This window comes from Diabrotica undecimpunctata, chromosome 7 (assembly GCF_040954645.1).
Source record: "Diabrotica undecimpunctata isolate CICGRU chromosome 7, icDiaUnde3, whole genome shotgun sequence".
NCBI classification, from domain to species: domain Eukaryota; kingdom Metazoa; phylum Arthropoda; class Insecta; order Coleoptera; family Chrysomelidae; genus Diabrotica; species Diabrotica undecimpunctata.
This window is the reverse complement of record NC_092809.1, coordinates 5,968,924-5,985,360: the sequence shown is the minus strand read 5'-3', so window position 1 is coordinate 5,985,360 and position 16,437 is coordinate 5,968,924. Positions and strand designations below refer to the sequence as shown.

At 34.3% G+C, this 16,437-nt stretch overlaps 2 protein-coding genes across 6 annotated transcripts in view; one reads left to right on the top strand and one right to left on the bottom strand.

Moving 5' to 3' along the window:
• The window catches only part of galene (potassium two pore domain channel subfamily K member galene), a 137,998-nt gene that overhangs the window by 29,092 nt on the left and 92,469 nt on the right, over positions 1-16,437 (top strand). The window lies entirely within an intron of this gene.
• LOC140444922 (uncharacterized) overlaps positions 1-16,437 on the bottom strand; it is a 59,132-nt gene that overhangs the window by 2,182 nt on the left and 40,513 nt on the right. Inside the window, exons 4-5 of the mRNA XM_072536622.1 lie at positions 6,353-6,533; positions 949-1,174 (exon numbers count right to left, since the gene is read on the bottom strand). Of these exons, the coding sequence (XP_072392723.1) occupies positions 949-1,174; positions 6,353-6,533 (407 nt within the window). The remainder of the gene's footprint in view (positions 1-948; positions 1,175-6,352; positions 6,534-16,437) is intronic.

Sequence of the window (16,437 nt, the reverse complement as noted above, 5' to 3'; positions counted from 1 at the left end):
ATTTTGAAGGATAAATACTTATTATTTACATACTGTCATTGTCACTGCCAAATCTTAAAATTTGTCAGATAACTTATTCTGTTCAACCCCAAGACTCCCGACTCTTCGCTGACGCGAGTTACAGTACAATGACCGCTACCATCCAGTGAATTCTACCACGTGGATTTAACACGGGGTTACTGCTTGAACATTCTGGACTGAATTGCGACGTATTGGACAGCAAGATCAGCAATTATAAAATTATAAAACACCATGTAAAAATCAATATTTTTCAGTATGATTTTATTTATTGTGTTGTTACTAAAATCTTTGTAAGTCGAAAATAAAAGTTTTAATTGTGAGTTCAGTTTTTAAAAAAGTGTTTTTCCCAAGAACATTCATAATTCGCGGGCGTTGAAAAATTGATGCCTTTGAGATGTGGTGCTGGAGAAGAATGCTGCGCATACCTTGGACAACTCATTGGACAAACATTTCCATTCTAAACCAACTCGAGGTTTAAAAAGGGCTATCCACAATAGGTGGATGCACAATATGCAAAGAATTCTGCAATTTTTCGGTCATGTGATTCCCAGAGGTGACAAAAGTTTGGAGAGATTAACTGTTTCTGGAATCGTTCTGGAGAGAAGATCAAGAGGACGATTACCAACTAGATAGTCCGACCAAATTAAAAATTCAACTGAAAAGTCATTCTGCGAAGCTTTCAGAGCAGCTAAAGATAGAGACAAATGGAGAAAAAGAGAGAGAGAGAGAGAGAGAGAGAGAGAGAGGGAGAGAGAGTTGAGTTACAATCAATTTATATAAAATAAAAACACATGATATGTCATCTAATAATAAAAAAATCTCTTATAAGTTTTTTACTCTTATTGTTTATGTTTTTTTTTTAATATTATCCCTATAACTATTTTGGTATTTATTAATAATAAAAATAAGTTAAAAAATATAGCTTGCCTGAAAATCCTGATATTGGTCTAGGTCCTAAACCGAATCCCCCAGGTCTAATTGGACCTCCAAAATTGCCTACCGGCCTTGGGTAGTAATTCCCACCTACTGGACCTCCTGGTCCTACAAGAATTCCATTTTCGGGGGAATGAATTGGCCGTGAAGGTACGTGTCCTCCAATGGGCCCTTTCTTCGTTGAATAGCAACAGTACCGTTTTCCAGCATCACAATGGCCCTAAAACAGTACAATACAAATAAAAAAAAATATTAAAAATCAAAACTGTTTTACTGTAAATAAATCCTTTAAAATTATCATCATCATCCAGCCTCAAGAGTCCACTGCTGAACATAGGCCTCTTCCTCATGTTTCCAACCCCGTCTATCTTGCGCCGCTCTCATCCAGTTTTTATCGAGTCTTTTTAAATCGTCAGTCCATCTTGTAGGTGGTCGACCGACGCTTCTCTTGTCTTCCCTTGGCCTCCATTCCAATAACCTCTTTGTCCATCGCCCATCTGTCATTCTGGCTATGTGTCCTGCCCATCTCCATTTTAGTCTGGCTGTCTTCTCGATGATGTCAGTCACTCCGGTTCTTCTCCTGATGTCTTCGTTGGTTATTCTGTCTCGCAGAGTTATTCCTAACATGGACCGCTCCATTCTTCTCTGCGTGACTCTCAGTTTGGTAGCTGCTGCTTTTGTTAAGGTAAGTGTTTCTGCTCCGTACGTCAAGACTGGGAGGACGCACTGATCAAATACCTTTCTCTTTAGGCATGTGGGCAGCTCACTTTTAAAAGTTTCTCTCAGTTTTCCAAATGCTGCCCATCCAAGGCCGATTCTTCTCTTCAGTTCATGAGTCTGGTTATCCCTGCCAATCATAATTTCATGTCCCAGGTATTTATATCTATCTACGAGTTCTATTTCTTTTCCACCAATACTGATGTTCTGGTTTTGTACCAAATTGGTCATGCTTTTTGTTTTCGAGATTTTTATATTTAAACCTACACTTTCTGTAGCCACAACGAGTTCCTGTACCATCTCTCTTGCCATACCTAGATCTTCAGCTATTATAAGTATATCATCGGCGAAACGTAAGTTGTTTAGATATTCTCCATCTATTTTTATTCCCTTTGTCATCCAATCCAAATTCTTAAAAGCATGTTCTAGCACCGTATTAAAAAGTTTAGGTGACATTGGGTCTCCTTGTCTAACCCCCCGTTCTATTTTTATGCGATTACTGTTAGTATGTAATCTGACAGTGGTTGTTGCCTGCAGGTATATTTTGTATAATAATTTAGTATATCTATAATCTAGCCTGCATTCTTTAAGCGTCTGTAATATTTTGCTTAGCTCAACTGTGTCAAAGGCTTTGTGAAAATCGATAAATATTAGAACTAGAGGTTTATTGTATTCCACTGCTTTCTCTATTAGGGTTTTTATACTTTGTAGATGGTCATTTGTTCCGTAACTTTTTCGGAATCCTGCCTGTTCCCTTGGTTGATAAGTCTCTAATTTTCTTTCCATTCTCTTAACTAGTATTCGCGTAAACAACTTATATATATATATATATATATATATATATATATATATATATATATATATGGCTGAGGAGGCTAATGGGTCTGTAATTCTCTAAATTTGCTTTGTCTCCTGCTTTGTGTAATAGAATCATAGTAGCGTTGTTCCAGTCTGTTGGAATATTGGCGCTGTGAAGGCAGATATTGAAAAGTTGTTTAATTTTTTCAAGTAATACATCCCCTCCAATTTTTAGTGCTTCTGATACAATTCCAATTTAAAATTATAGTTATCATAAAATATACGAGAATTATTAAAGATTTATAAGTGAGTCGCATAGGTGTAAAAAAACACAGAATGTACTAAATAACTGACTAGAATTCATATTAAATCAGTCTATTTTTTTAAGCCAATATTTCTCCTCCTCTCATACTGGGCAAGGGCAGTAGTTTAAAAAAATACCTGTTACTCCACAGGTATTTTTTTGTAAATCACAATCGATTTTAAGGCTTTATTTTTAGACTATATTAAAGAACCTAACATTTTAATACATTTGTTATTAAAAATTTTTTAGAAAAGGGTTGACTCTTTAGCTTATAAACATTTTTAATATAAATATTATACACTTATCAATAAAATTTAAATATTTCTTACGAAATAATATTTTATTTATTAAGCTCAAGAGGCCTTGAAGGCCTAGGGCTAAAAGATTTAATTTTTCCTTACAATTACTATTACATATTATATACATATAATGCTATACCCTATACAACTATAAAACACTTAATACTACACTTAATATTCCTTATAGACTTTCCATACATTTCTTCACCACTTCCTTCCATTGTTTTCTGTCCAAAACTTTTTCTTTCCAGTTTACAATATTACTTTTTTTTAAGTCTTCGTATACGCTGTCCTTCGATATCCTTCTTGGTCTTCCTATTCTTCTTTTTTGTATTGGTTTACGTAATAGAACTATTTTTGGCATTCTCGCCTTTTCCATTCTTTCGATGTGTCCTAAGTATCGGATTCTCTGTACTTTGATTGCCGTCGTTATTTTTGGTTTATTATATAGTTCTTTAAGTTCCTTATTATTTCTTCTTCTCCATTGTCCATCTATTTTTACGCCTCCATATATTCCTCGTTGTATTTTCCTCTCCCATCTTTCTAAAAGGTCTATTTCTGATTTTTGAAGTACCTATGTTTCACATGCATATATAGCTGTAGGTCTGATAACTGTTTTGTAGATTCTTATTTTTGTTTTTCTTGAGAAATATTTGGATTTCATTAATCGACGGAATGCTCCATACTTTTTGTTTGCTTTTATCTGTTCTCCTTCCCCATGTCCCTTTTCATCTACTTTTACCCCCGGGTAAGTAAATTCTATAACTCTTTTAAACGCGCATAAATTTTCTCCTTCTACCTCCAATGTGAAATTGTCTTCTTTTTCTTTATCTGTTTCTCCCATTATCATGTTTTTTGTCTTTTCCTTATTTATGAGAAGACCAAAAATTTTTGCTTGTTTTATTATATTGCTCATTAATTTTTTTTAGCTCTTTCTTACTTGTTGTTAATAGTGTTAGGTCATTTGCGAATGCTATACATTGATGGCCATTTTTAAAAATTGTTTCCTGTGTGTTTATTTTACTTTTTCTAATTATTCCTTCCAGTATTACATTAAAAAGAGTCGTTGATACTGGGTCTCCTTGTCTTAGTTCTTCCTTTTCTTAATCTTTCCTTTATCTTAATCCTTCCTTTATCTTAATCCTTCCTTTATCCTTTATCCTACGAAATAATAGTAAAATTTAATACATTTTTTTGTAAAATTTTAATTAACTAATTTTTCAGGGTTTTTTCGAATTTTTCGGCAGGTGAAAACAGCGTAATTCCTATTATTTTTTGAGCTACCCCAGTTAAAAATAAATAAAGAATGTAGAAGCCTTCTTCTTCTTGTAGTAACTTCTCCTATCATAGGTTGGCTATCATCACAGATATCCAGTATAAGCTATACCTTATTGGCGCAGTGAAAAGATCTACTGAGCTGCAACTATACCACTCTCTTAAGTTTCTTAGCCAGGAAATTCTTCGTCTTCCTATGGATCTTTTATCCTTGTAGAAGCCAAGATAATGCAAATTTTGCCTGTGCGCTTTAATTTAAAGTTCCATTCTAACAAAAGGAGCTCGGACAGTTCCCCCTCCGCTTTTATGTGGCGGTTTTTTACCAGTACCATCACTTTAACGGCTTGTAACTTTTCACTCCTTCAATAAATATGAGATGACGAGATCTTTATTTAGAATCAGTTTAATTTTCACCTCTTCATGTTAATAAATAATGGAGATATGATTTTAAGAAAAAAAATGTTATTTTGGTTCCTATTGATCATAGAAGATTCTGTTTTTTTTTTCTGGAAAGTTCTTGTTACTATGCTGCTACTGGCCTACCAGACTGTTATTTTAATAATAATGGCCAAATGCTGTATTTGAACTTCCACAAGTGTTCCTGATGAGGAGTTAAATAACTCGAAACACGTGTAGAACAATGGTGGAATTCAAATTGAAGTGAAATGCAATCTTTTACTTTTATTTTAACGACCTTTCTCTAACTAAAGAACCAAAAAGATAGTGTTTTTCAAGGGTGAATCGTAGATGCATGTCGCAGTAAAAGATTAGGCGAGCATTATCACCAATCAGAACAAATTGCTTGCCTCTTGCACCCAAAAATACAACAACTATTGGTACTATGACTCTGTCTCGATATCGTGTAGCATTCATTGTCTCATTAATTAAGAAGACTAAGTCCGTGCGACCGTCAAAACATATGCCTCCCCACACGCAAACGGGTTCACCTCCAAAGAGAGTGAGAGTGGTTGGGACTCTCAGATTTTCATTGTAACGCTGTCGTCTTTCCGTCCACACCAATATACGAACGAAATCTGGACTGGTCAGTAAATAGACAATTGCTCCAATTTTTGAAATTCCACTGATAGTGTTGCATCGCCCAGCGATATCTGCATGCGCGCTGCTCCCTAGTTAGTCGTGGATGGGTAGCGCGCCGTCTAGCCCTTAAATTGGATGAATGTAACTGTCTTCTGACAGTTTGACTGGAAATCGCTCATCCAGTAGCATGTCTGAAGATACTGTTAATTCTGGGAGCCGTGAATGTTGAGTTTCTTCTTGCCGTCAGAACTACAAAACGGTATTGCCGACGAGTTGTAGATCGTTCTCTTCCTCCTCCATGCCTGTATGTTGCAGATTCAGTTGCTACATACCGATTCCATGCACGACTTATCACACTTTGCGACACATTTAGCCTCATAGCAACCTCTTGTTGAGTTATGCCTTGTTGGATCCAACGAACTAATTGCTCGAGCTGCACTAGTTCTAAATGTCTTTGCGGCATAATGTTTTTGTGATAAATAGATTTCTTGACTTATTCACAACTGGTAAAGTCAATACAAGCACTTTTATACGAATGATATATTCATGTTTGGAACAACATGTCTCTCAAATGAAATCGTAGGCTTCCACGGCCAGAGTCAGAATTATAGTTTATTCGTCTTCCGGGTTTGGACCGTGTCATTATGACACGGTCCAAACCCGGAAGACGAATAAACTATAACATGTCTCTCTTTGTATGAGATAAGTGCCGATAAGAATAGGGATTAAAAACCACATGCAAAAATATTGGCAATAAAGATAGCGTATAGGCAATAAGAGTATAGTACAGGCAATTATTTTAAAAATAGTTTTATATGTTAATTTTAGGAATGTACACTTTATTAAATATAATAACTGATACATTTGCATTTGATGTACCCGAAAAATAATTTTAAACAAGAATAACATAACAAAAAAATATTAATTCGATCTACAAACAGAAAGTTAGAAATGAAGAAGTACGTACATAAGATATTCCAGGACTGTTACAATTAAATCTTTCGGTGCACTTGCATCTATCGTATTCTTTATAAGATCCATCTTCAACCGGTCCAGTAAGAACACCTGGCCCATTTCCATCTCCTGGATAAAAAGCGCCCTGTCCTCCACCATATAGTTGATTGTTGCCTTCGTATATACCGCCAGGCCTAATAACAAGAAAGCAATAAATAGTAAAGCTACTTCACTGTATTTTAATTTTTCTGTATTTGTAAACGATTTTTTTGTATACAGTAAGGACGAAAAGGTTTATATTTATTTGATGTCTTCAGTATGAACATATTTTCCACCTATTCCGAATATCCTATAATTCACTCATTATAAAGAGGGAAGCGTTACAATCTCGTGATTTTTGAAGTAGCTTCTGCAATGAGCTGTTCTTCTGAAGCCAAACAAGTACCGTATTCATCTTTTTTGTAATTTAAAAGTAACATTAGATTGGACAACTGTACTAGAACCCCAAAAAGGAAGACCAGGTCAAAGATGAGACTCGAACCAAAGAAAATATAAAAAATATGTTTTGCAAGATGTTAAATTGATTTCCTTTGAAACAGATCTTATTGCAAAGCAGGCTAAGGCTAGTTTCTTACTTAACAAATCGACAAAAAGAGACCAATTAAGGTTGCTAAATATAAAACTACCAAGAAATTTTACAGAATCAACGATACCGACCTGGATGTTATTAAGAAGCAAGAGAAGCAAATTAGAGTAGGACCAGGTTTTTATTTTAAGTAGATCAGAAATTATAGTTACATAAAGTTGCAATATAAGTGTTTCTCCAGATTGGTAATGTCATTTATAAAGATAAATAAAAGTAAAGGGTCCAATACTGAACCTTGTGGTACATACAATGCTTTTGTGACTAGAGTCAGTATCATTTGCTCTAAATAATTGTTTCTTATTTCCCAAGAAAAATTGAAACCAATTCAAAGAAATACCTCGAATTCCGTAGAAATTTACAATTTTTATCAAAATGGCGTGGTCTAGATACACAATCAAATAGACTATGCCTTGGAATAGTCACACAAAAACAGTAGGAGCATGAAGGTTATTATTTAGTGCTTGGTAAACCTCATGTAGTACAGAAAACATAGCATCACTGGTACATTTTTATTAGATAAAAAGTCAAACTGATTTTGTGATAAAATCTTGTTTTTACCAAGAAAGGACATCAGTCGGGCTTTTATAAGTCTCTCAATAATTTTGGATAGTACCGGTAGTAAGGCCATAGATCTATAGTTGCAGGCATTCGATTTTTCACCACCTTTTTATGAAGAAGAGTAATAATGGCTGTCTTTGGGAACTCTAGGTCTTTAGACATATAACTTTTTCAAATGAATCATTAATTAGCGAGACCAGGACTTCCAACACATTTTTTTGGAGATTTGAGAAAATTTTTATGGATAATCCAACAGTATTACAGAAAGATTAGCTTTTGATATTATCGATTGTTTGGATTAGTTCAGATTTATCAATTGGTCTTATAAACAATGAATTTGAGAGCCTTTTTGCATTGGGAAGATAGGAAATGAGATTTTGTTGTGGCAAAATAGTTGATATTATATTTTTACCTACAATAATGAAGTATTCATTTAGATTTTCAGGGTTTGCAAGGAAAAATGTACGAGCTTTCTTAATTTTTTTTTCAAAGATCGTTTAATATGGACCAAGTATATTTTGCAGAGAGGTCCCTCTGTACTTGGTGGTTAAGTTAAGGTTAAGACGGTAGTTAAGAAGGAAAAAAGTAGAAGGGATGGATGGGAAGCATAATTATTGAATTATTTCCTTTATTATTAACTTTATGACATAAATGTATGACCTAAAACCTTAATTATTGATTTTAGCAAAAAAATGAAAGCGATCAAAAGTTTATAAAATATAATTCTCTCCATTTTTATTTATGTACGTTCACATTGCAAAGTTAATAATCAACAAGATATTTCAATATTAATGCTTCCCCCTTCTACCACTTTTCCCCGGAAACTCGGAAAACTCGGAAAATATCGACCGTACGAAAAAATTGAAATAATGAAATATTGAATTTCCATTTGCGACTACCAAAAAGTATTGTAACACGACCTAAAACATTAAATAAACATTTAAAATTTTATCTAGAAGTAGATATTTTAGTATCATTCAAACTAAAACTAAGTTTCCGTGGCTATATATACGTTGATACATACTTTTGATAGCTCGTAGTGTCTTCCCTATTACTAGAGTGATGTAGTAATTTTGGTAGGCCCAGAAAATTTAAAGATACCTTTAAATTTGTATCCTATTTTTTATGTGTACACTAGTGGCCAAGATTCTGGAAACTTTACAAAAATTATCGTTTTTCCAGCTACCCTCGTCTCATGATCGTGATTATATAGTTTATTAATCCTACAATAACATTTTTATTTTATTGTTTTATATTTCTGCTTAATATTTTATGTATTTCTCAATATATATATATATATATATATATATATATATATATATATATATATATATATATATATATATATTAGTTTTGATATTTCCGCGGGAGCTGTATGTTATATCAATGGTATTCCGGGTTTGACTCCGCGTTAAATGTTGTTGGTTTTGATAAAAACCATTTTGACGACGTTTCGGCAAGATCTCACTTGCCATTTTCAAGTCTCTCTGGATGGTCTGCTTCTTGTCGATGTTCGATGTCGATGTTCACTTCCACTCGAACATCGACAAGAAGCAGACCATCCAGAGAGACTTGAAAATGGCAAGTGAGATCTTGCCGAAACGTCGTCAAAATGGTTTTTATCAAAACCAACAACATTTAACGCGGAGTCAAACCCGGAATACCATTGATATAATATATATATATATATATATATATATATATATATATATATATATATATATATATATATATATATATATATATATATATATATAAGAATTACTGGATATTAGTGACTGTCAATATAAACAAACAACACAGTTTATTAGGGTTGCAGTCAGAAAATTGGCCGGGATGTTAATGAAACACTCTTATGACTTTTCGTCTAGCTTTCGGAATCGTTTTGTTCCTTTTTCAAGACACTATAATAAGAAAAAAGTGTAAATATTTATAAAATATCACAAATCTTCAGTGCAACTTACTAGTCGTTGAGATTATTTACAAAAGCATAGACACTCAACATTAATAACAACACACATAAAATATAAAATAGTGGACAAAATACATTTAAAATTCTTTAAAATTTAGGTACAAGTAGTAAAAATTTTGTTGTCATTTTTTACTAGTGTGTTTTAACTCTGGCACATAGAGAACAAAAAGAAAAAATCCTATGATTAAAAAGTAATTAGGTGTATTTAATATCATGTTTCTTTTTAAGAAATACTAGAGGCCCATCTTAGGTGATTTTAATTTTTAAACCTGTCTTAATGGTATGCAACATGTTATGCATATAACTGTAATTTGTGTGGGTACGGGTACAGGTAGATATTAATTTTATTTTGGATGTTTTTCCAGTAAGTAACAATAAATGTTGCTCAGTTTATCTATGTCTGACTTTTTATTGATGCAAGATGTACTTGATTTTATGGAACACATTTCCAAGAAAACACGTTTTTAATGGTTCTTTTCCTTTGCCAAAATACAGGAATCCTCGAAATTAAATTCATGTTTCAACGTTAATGCATGTTCTGTCAATGCACATGCATTTATTTTCTTTTTGTTCTCTATGTGCCAGAGTTAAAACACACTAGTAAAAGATGACAACAAAATTTTTACTACTTGTACCTAAATTTTAAAGAATTTTAAATGTATTTTGTCCACTATTTTATATTTTATGTGTGTTGTTATTAATGTTGAGTGTCTATGCTTTTGTAAATAATCTCAACGACTAGTAAGTTGCACTGAAGATTTGTGATATTTTATAAATATTTACACTTTTTTCTTATTATAGTGTCTTGAAAAAGGAACAAAACGATTCCGAAAGCTAAACGAAAAGTCATAAGAGTGTTTCATTAACATCCCGGCCAATTTTCTTTCTGCAACCCTAATAAACTGTGTTGTTTGTATATATATATATATATATATATATATATATATATATATATATATATATTAACATAATTATTTCATACAATATGGAAACAGATTCAAGCGAACCGCCGAAATTTCGCTATTTGTAAATGGCAACATTGGCAATATTATATTTCGTCAGGGTTTTGCTAGTCAGTCAACGACCTAATTGGAAGCATTTAGTACAATTTCGTGCGACTCCCAGTGTTTATTAGTAACTTCAGGTAGTTGCTACTAAGGTGATATTGTTTAATTGTCCGAGAGCAGTACATCAAGAGAGAGAGAGAGATAGAAGCCAAAGCAATTATCCTTCAAGAAAAAGGTTACACATATCAAGAAATAACAAACAAATTGGGTGGTGGCACCACAAAATCAGGTGTAATTAAAGTTTGTAAACGTTATCTTAACACTGGAATGATAAAATCAGCAAAAAGAACAGACAGAAAACCGAAAGTTAGTCAATACCATGAGCGTAGAATATGCCGACTTTCTTTAGAAGATCGTCGCAGATCTGAAAAAGAAATTGATGCTATTGTCAATCAACTGGCTTACAAATATCGGACCGCACTATCAGAAGTAAGTTGTGTAAAAATGTGAAATGTGGCTTAGAAACCTGAGGGAATCGTTTAACATATCCCGTGCATCCTTTTTCTGAGCTACTGTCAACCAAATTCGTATAGCCAATTTGATAGCAATATTCGTATAGCAATAATCGAGCAGGGCACAGGAAGAAGTAGAAGATTATCCACTCATATGGGTGTACACTTTACTTTAAAATTAACGTTTTTTTCGGTAACGCAGGTTTCTGTTATTACATTTTAAGTCAAACCGTAGATAGTATAGGGATCTGTTATATAATTACAGGTCATATTGTTCGATTTCAACCATAAATGTCTTCTTACTAATTTAATTATTAGATCATTGTTGTACATGCAATTGAGTGACCATAAGCAACAATTTGAGTTCGATTGTCCACCCATTTGGGTAGACACACACAATATTTTGAGTTTATGGAAAAAACGCCTGGCACTTAACTTGTTAATTTATAGAAACTACTTTGCTTTAAGAATTTGACTTAAAAGCCAAATAAAAAAAAACTGGGGGTCTCTATGAAGTAAATTTATTTTCTATAGTTAGTATATTTAAATAAAGTGAAAAGTGTAAATAAAAAAAAGAACTGAGGCAAAAACGCATTGATGAACTTTGGCACAGAGAGGGTGGACAGAAGAACAGTGGAGTAAGGTAATTTGGAGTAATGAAACCAGAATCTCGATCTTTGGGAGAGGCGGAGTGAAGTTTGTTTGCCGCCGACCGGGGGAAGACCTTTTTCCCCAGTGTACTACGCTCACTATGAAGCATCCTGTGAGTGTCATGGTATGGACTTGTATGACCACTAATGGAGTTAGACGTTTAGCAGTAATAGAGAGCAATATTAATGCAAAAAATATCAGAAAGAGATATTGCAAGCCAAACTCCTGCCGACTATTAGAGATTTGTTTGAAGGGGATGCGTAACAATGCATCTTCCATCAGGATTGAGCGCCTTGTCATACGGCTAAGACTTCCATGGAATGGTTAAGAAATTATGACATTATTGTCCTGCCTTGGCCTGAAAATAGTTCCGTTCTAAATCCAATAGAAAATTGGTCAAGGCTGAAAGTGTTAGTATCACGTTAAAACCCAAGTAACAAGAGAGAACTTATAGAAGCTATTATTCAAAACTGGATTAGAGTTATTACACCAGAAGATTTGGCTCGTCTCGTGAACTCCATGCCTCGCTGAATCGAGTCTGTCCTAAAAACAAAGGTTATCTCACCAAATACTAATTTTCTTGATAATAACCATTGTATCATATTTTAAAAATATATCTACTAATAGCTAACGGCAGTTGTTTAATTTATTTTTAAAATTTTAGAGGGTTTTCCTCTTAAAATAGATGTTAAATATTAAGTAGAAGCATAAAAAGATGCAATAAAATTATAGATAAGCTTATAAATAACATAAGTCTTGTGAAAAAGAGGAATGCTGATAAAAAAGCCAGAATTTTGGCCACTAGTGTATATGTATTTTTATGAACTATGTTTCACTCATAAAATAAACATTTTCCAACATCAATATTGGAAAATTTTTAATGTAGGCAAACCTTTTACGTCCTCACTGTATGTTAATAAATACACCACAAACAACATTTTTTTTACCGGCAAAGCACGGAACTAGCCTCAAAGCTCAAAGCCATTTATTTAAACCAAAGTGACAAAGATTGTCAGTTTTACCTGTTACAGTGAATTTCCACATCGACAAAATAAATAGAAAATGATTACTCTGCAATAGTGTTTATTCGTTGTAACAATGAGAGTGGCAATTGGATGTGTATTCAGTATTGTTAACACAGAAGCGCCAAAAGATAAATCACACACCAAATACATAAAATTTAAAACTAATTAAATCTAAACTTCCATTGTACGAACGCAATTCTACACAAAAATAAGGGTGGAATAACAAATACAAAGAGAAAAACTTGCCAAATAGGTATATTTTCTTCATGTTTAAAAAAAAAGAAGAAAAAATCGATGAAGTCAATTTTGTATTTACATCTTGATGTTCTTCCTAAAATGTAATTACTATTTATATAGGAATATACAAAATACAAAATTTCCGAAGTGGAAATTGAAACGTTAATAAACTTACTTAAACCTTTAGTTATGGCTTATTCAAATTTAAATAGTAATTACTTTAAAATGCCACAAGAAAATAGCTTCAGAACAATATCTAAGATGTAACAATAAATTCGCATCTATAAATCTTAACAGATGCGCATAGACGCATAGACATAGAAGAGAATTTAGTAAATAAAAAGCCTTTTTCGTGACTCTCATTGATACCCTATACATCTTTTCGTCATCTTTCTCTACCCTTGTTTGGTTTAGCATTATAGTTAATAGGGATGAACCATATATCGAATTAGCCAATGTAGTAATGAGCAACGATTGTTTATTATTGTGTTCCATCTCAGAAATTCTTACATCCCTTGTCTTCTATATTAAGCTTATCAGGCTCTATAATATTCTGTTGTTGGTTTGTGTATTCTATTATGTTGTATTATGGATTCTACTTTCCCAGCATGACATCACCACAAACCAGTATAAGATCAGAACCGATGTCGAATTAAAAGCACTTTACAATGACGCCGATATTGTCCAAGAAATTAAATCACAGCGACTAAGATGGGCACGCCACGTGCACAGACTGCATAAGGAGAGACTTGTAAAACTGGTATGGAAGGAGATTCCCACAGGCAAAAGACCACTCAGACGTCCCAGAATGCGATGGAAAGATAACATCCAAGCAGATCTCCGGGAAATGAACATTCCATTTGACCCTAGGCTGATGAAAGACCGAACAAATTGGAAAAAAGTTGTACAGTCAGCCAAGACCCAGCCAGGGTTGTAGCGCTACGTGATGATGATGACCTTAATCCTTTACAAACCCCACTTGTACCTGAAGTATTTGATGATGTAGATAGGTTTTTAATCTATTTTTGATAATATGCAACAATATTTTACTAGAATGTGTTATTAGTGACAGTGTGCAGTAGTTTTCACATCTGGTAGTAGTTCCTTTTTTGTGTAGCGGGATATAAATTGAAGTACATCAATCAGATGGCCATTTTCCTGAATTCCAAAGAGCGACACAGATAAAATGGATGATATGTAATCCTTTGTTACCTAGTAACTGTAGTATTTCACCTGGTATTGAATCAATGCCTGGGGATTTATTTCTCGTTAGCTGTTTAATTGCATATTTGACTTCAGCGAGTAAGACAGCAGGTTCTTTAGGGTAGTTGGAAGGCCATTGATTTTCTAACAATGACATAATATACAAATTATATGAAAACAAGACAGGATATCGCAACATAACTAAATTTATCCTTTTCAGCATCATCTGATTCTGATTCAGGACTTAAGTTTATTAATAATAAATGTTTTGTTCCTGCATCCGACATTTTCCAATAATAGGAGACCCTATCAAAGTGCATCTTAATATGCAGATGATCGTACAATACATACGAACTGCGTCTCACTTCGCGGATCCCCTCGCAGCACGTGTGATACGTACGCGTTGTCTCCCTCGTGTCAGGTTACCTCACACGTGCTATACGTATCTCAATTTTCGCCTTGCCTAAGGTTAAACACAGACAGGACGGCGTGCGCCGCGTCGGCGGCCGCGGCGGCGTTGAAAGCGGTCTCTCGTCTATGGTACTTATGTTGTGCAACACAGAGGAGCCGTCATTTGTCAGCTCGCCGCATCGGCCGCCGCGTCGGCCGCCGCGCGGCCTATGCTGAGTATCATGCGCCGTCGGCGGTTTTATGACTTCTGGCGGCACATCAATAATAGATATCTCGTGCTTCAACACAGACGTGTAACTGTTTTGCAACGGTTTTATTTGATTACTATTGTGGGTGTTTGCCAAATTTTGTATATATTATGGAAGCTATAGACATCGACAAATTAATTACCGAAATATTCGAATAAAATAAAGAAAAAACATGCCTGGGAAAAGGTTACCCACAGTTTTATTTCTGAATATGCTTTTCTAGACCATCTTCAATTTCGTTAAATAACATGGAAAATATTCCTTAATTTTTTATTCATTTACTATAGGATGTATCCAGACCTGCGTTTCTTCTTCTTCTTTGATCTAATATGAAGTAAACTTGCACTTATTAGGAAAAACAAATCGTCGTCACACTCACTAGATGATTCTAGAGACATCATCATACCATTCTACGTCCAAAACTCGACTAAATTTGACAACAACGAATACAATGGCAAAACTACTGCCACTGTTAAACCGCCTCATGTGTTTTAAGCCGCGCGGCTGCCAATGAGGCGTAGACGCGGCGCAAGCTGCCCTGTCTGTGTTTAACCAAGTGTGCGTTCATAACGAGGTGCCGACCCTCGATCGGACCATATTATCATCGCCACGTAAAATAAATGCATTACATATTTTAAATGCGAGCGTTCACTGTCAGTGCTATGCTCTAGGCGACGATACCATGTCTCCGTAATGAACGCACCCTTAGTCTCCGCAAGAATGGATGTATTTGTTCTTCTGGCTATTTTAGAAATTCGAAGCATTCTTTTCCAACACCACATCTCAAATGCATCGATTCTGTTCCTATCTAAATTTTCCAAAATGGATTTGAAAGTTTGAGTGCTCTTCGGTATGTCATAAAATTTTCAACTATCTGGAGACTTCACTTTTGGACTTAATTTGGCATAATTTTGAGAATTATTAACTTCTTTCCAAAAAGTTAGATTGCAAAATTATTGCGCAAAATCTATTCGATTGATTTTATTGAAATTTTGTGTGATAATCGAACATATTAAAAACATTTCCTTAGCGAAGCGTGAAGGGCATACGAATAATATAAACTTCTTCTTCTTAGCCTTCTGTCGTCCATGTTTGGACATAGGCCTCTCCCAACTCCTTCCATCGGTCTCTATCCTGAGCAACATATTTCCAATTTGTTCCGGCTATTCTTTTAATGTCATCAACCCATCTCATCTGTGGTCTTCCTCTTGGTCGTTTACTTTCGTAAGGTCTCCAATGTTGTATTGTAGTATTCCAACGTTGGTCTTTTTGTCTAGCAGTGTGGCCCGCGAAGCTCCATTTAAGTTTAGCAATTTTTGTTGCTATGTTCTCGACTATTGTTTTGGATCTTACCCAGTCGTTCTTTTTTTTATCTGACAGTCGTATACGTAACATTGCTCTTTCCATTGTTCTTTCTGTTGTGGCTAGTTTATTCATGTTTGCCTTGATTAGGGTCCAGGTTTGACATCCATATATCATGATAGGAAGGATGCATTGGTTGAACACTTTGCTCCTCAAGTATTGGGGTATTTTGCGGTTCTTAAGTATCCAACTAAGTTTTCCAAATCCTGCCCATGCTAGTCTCGCTAGTCTCTTCTAGTAATTTCCGCACTTTGGTTCTCTTTGTC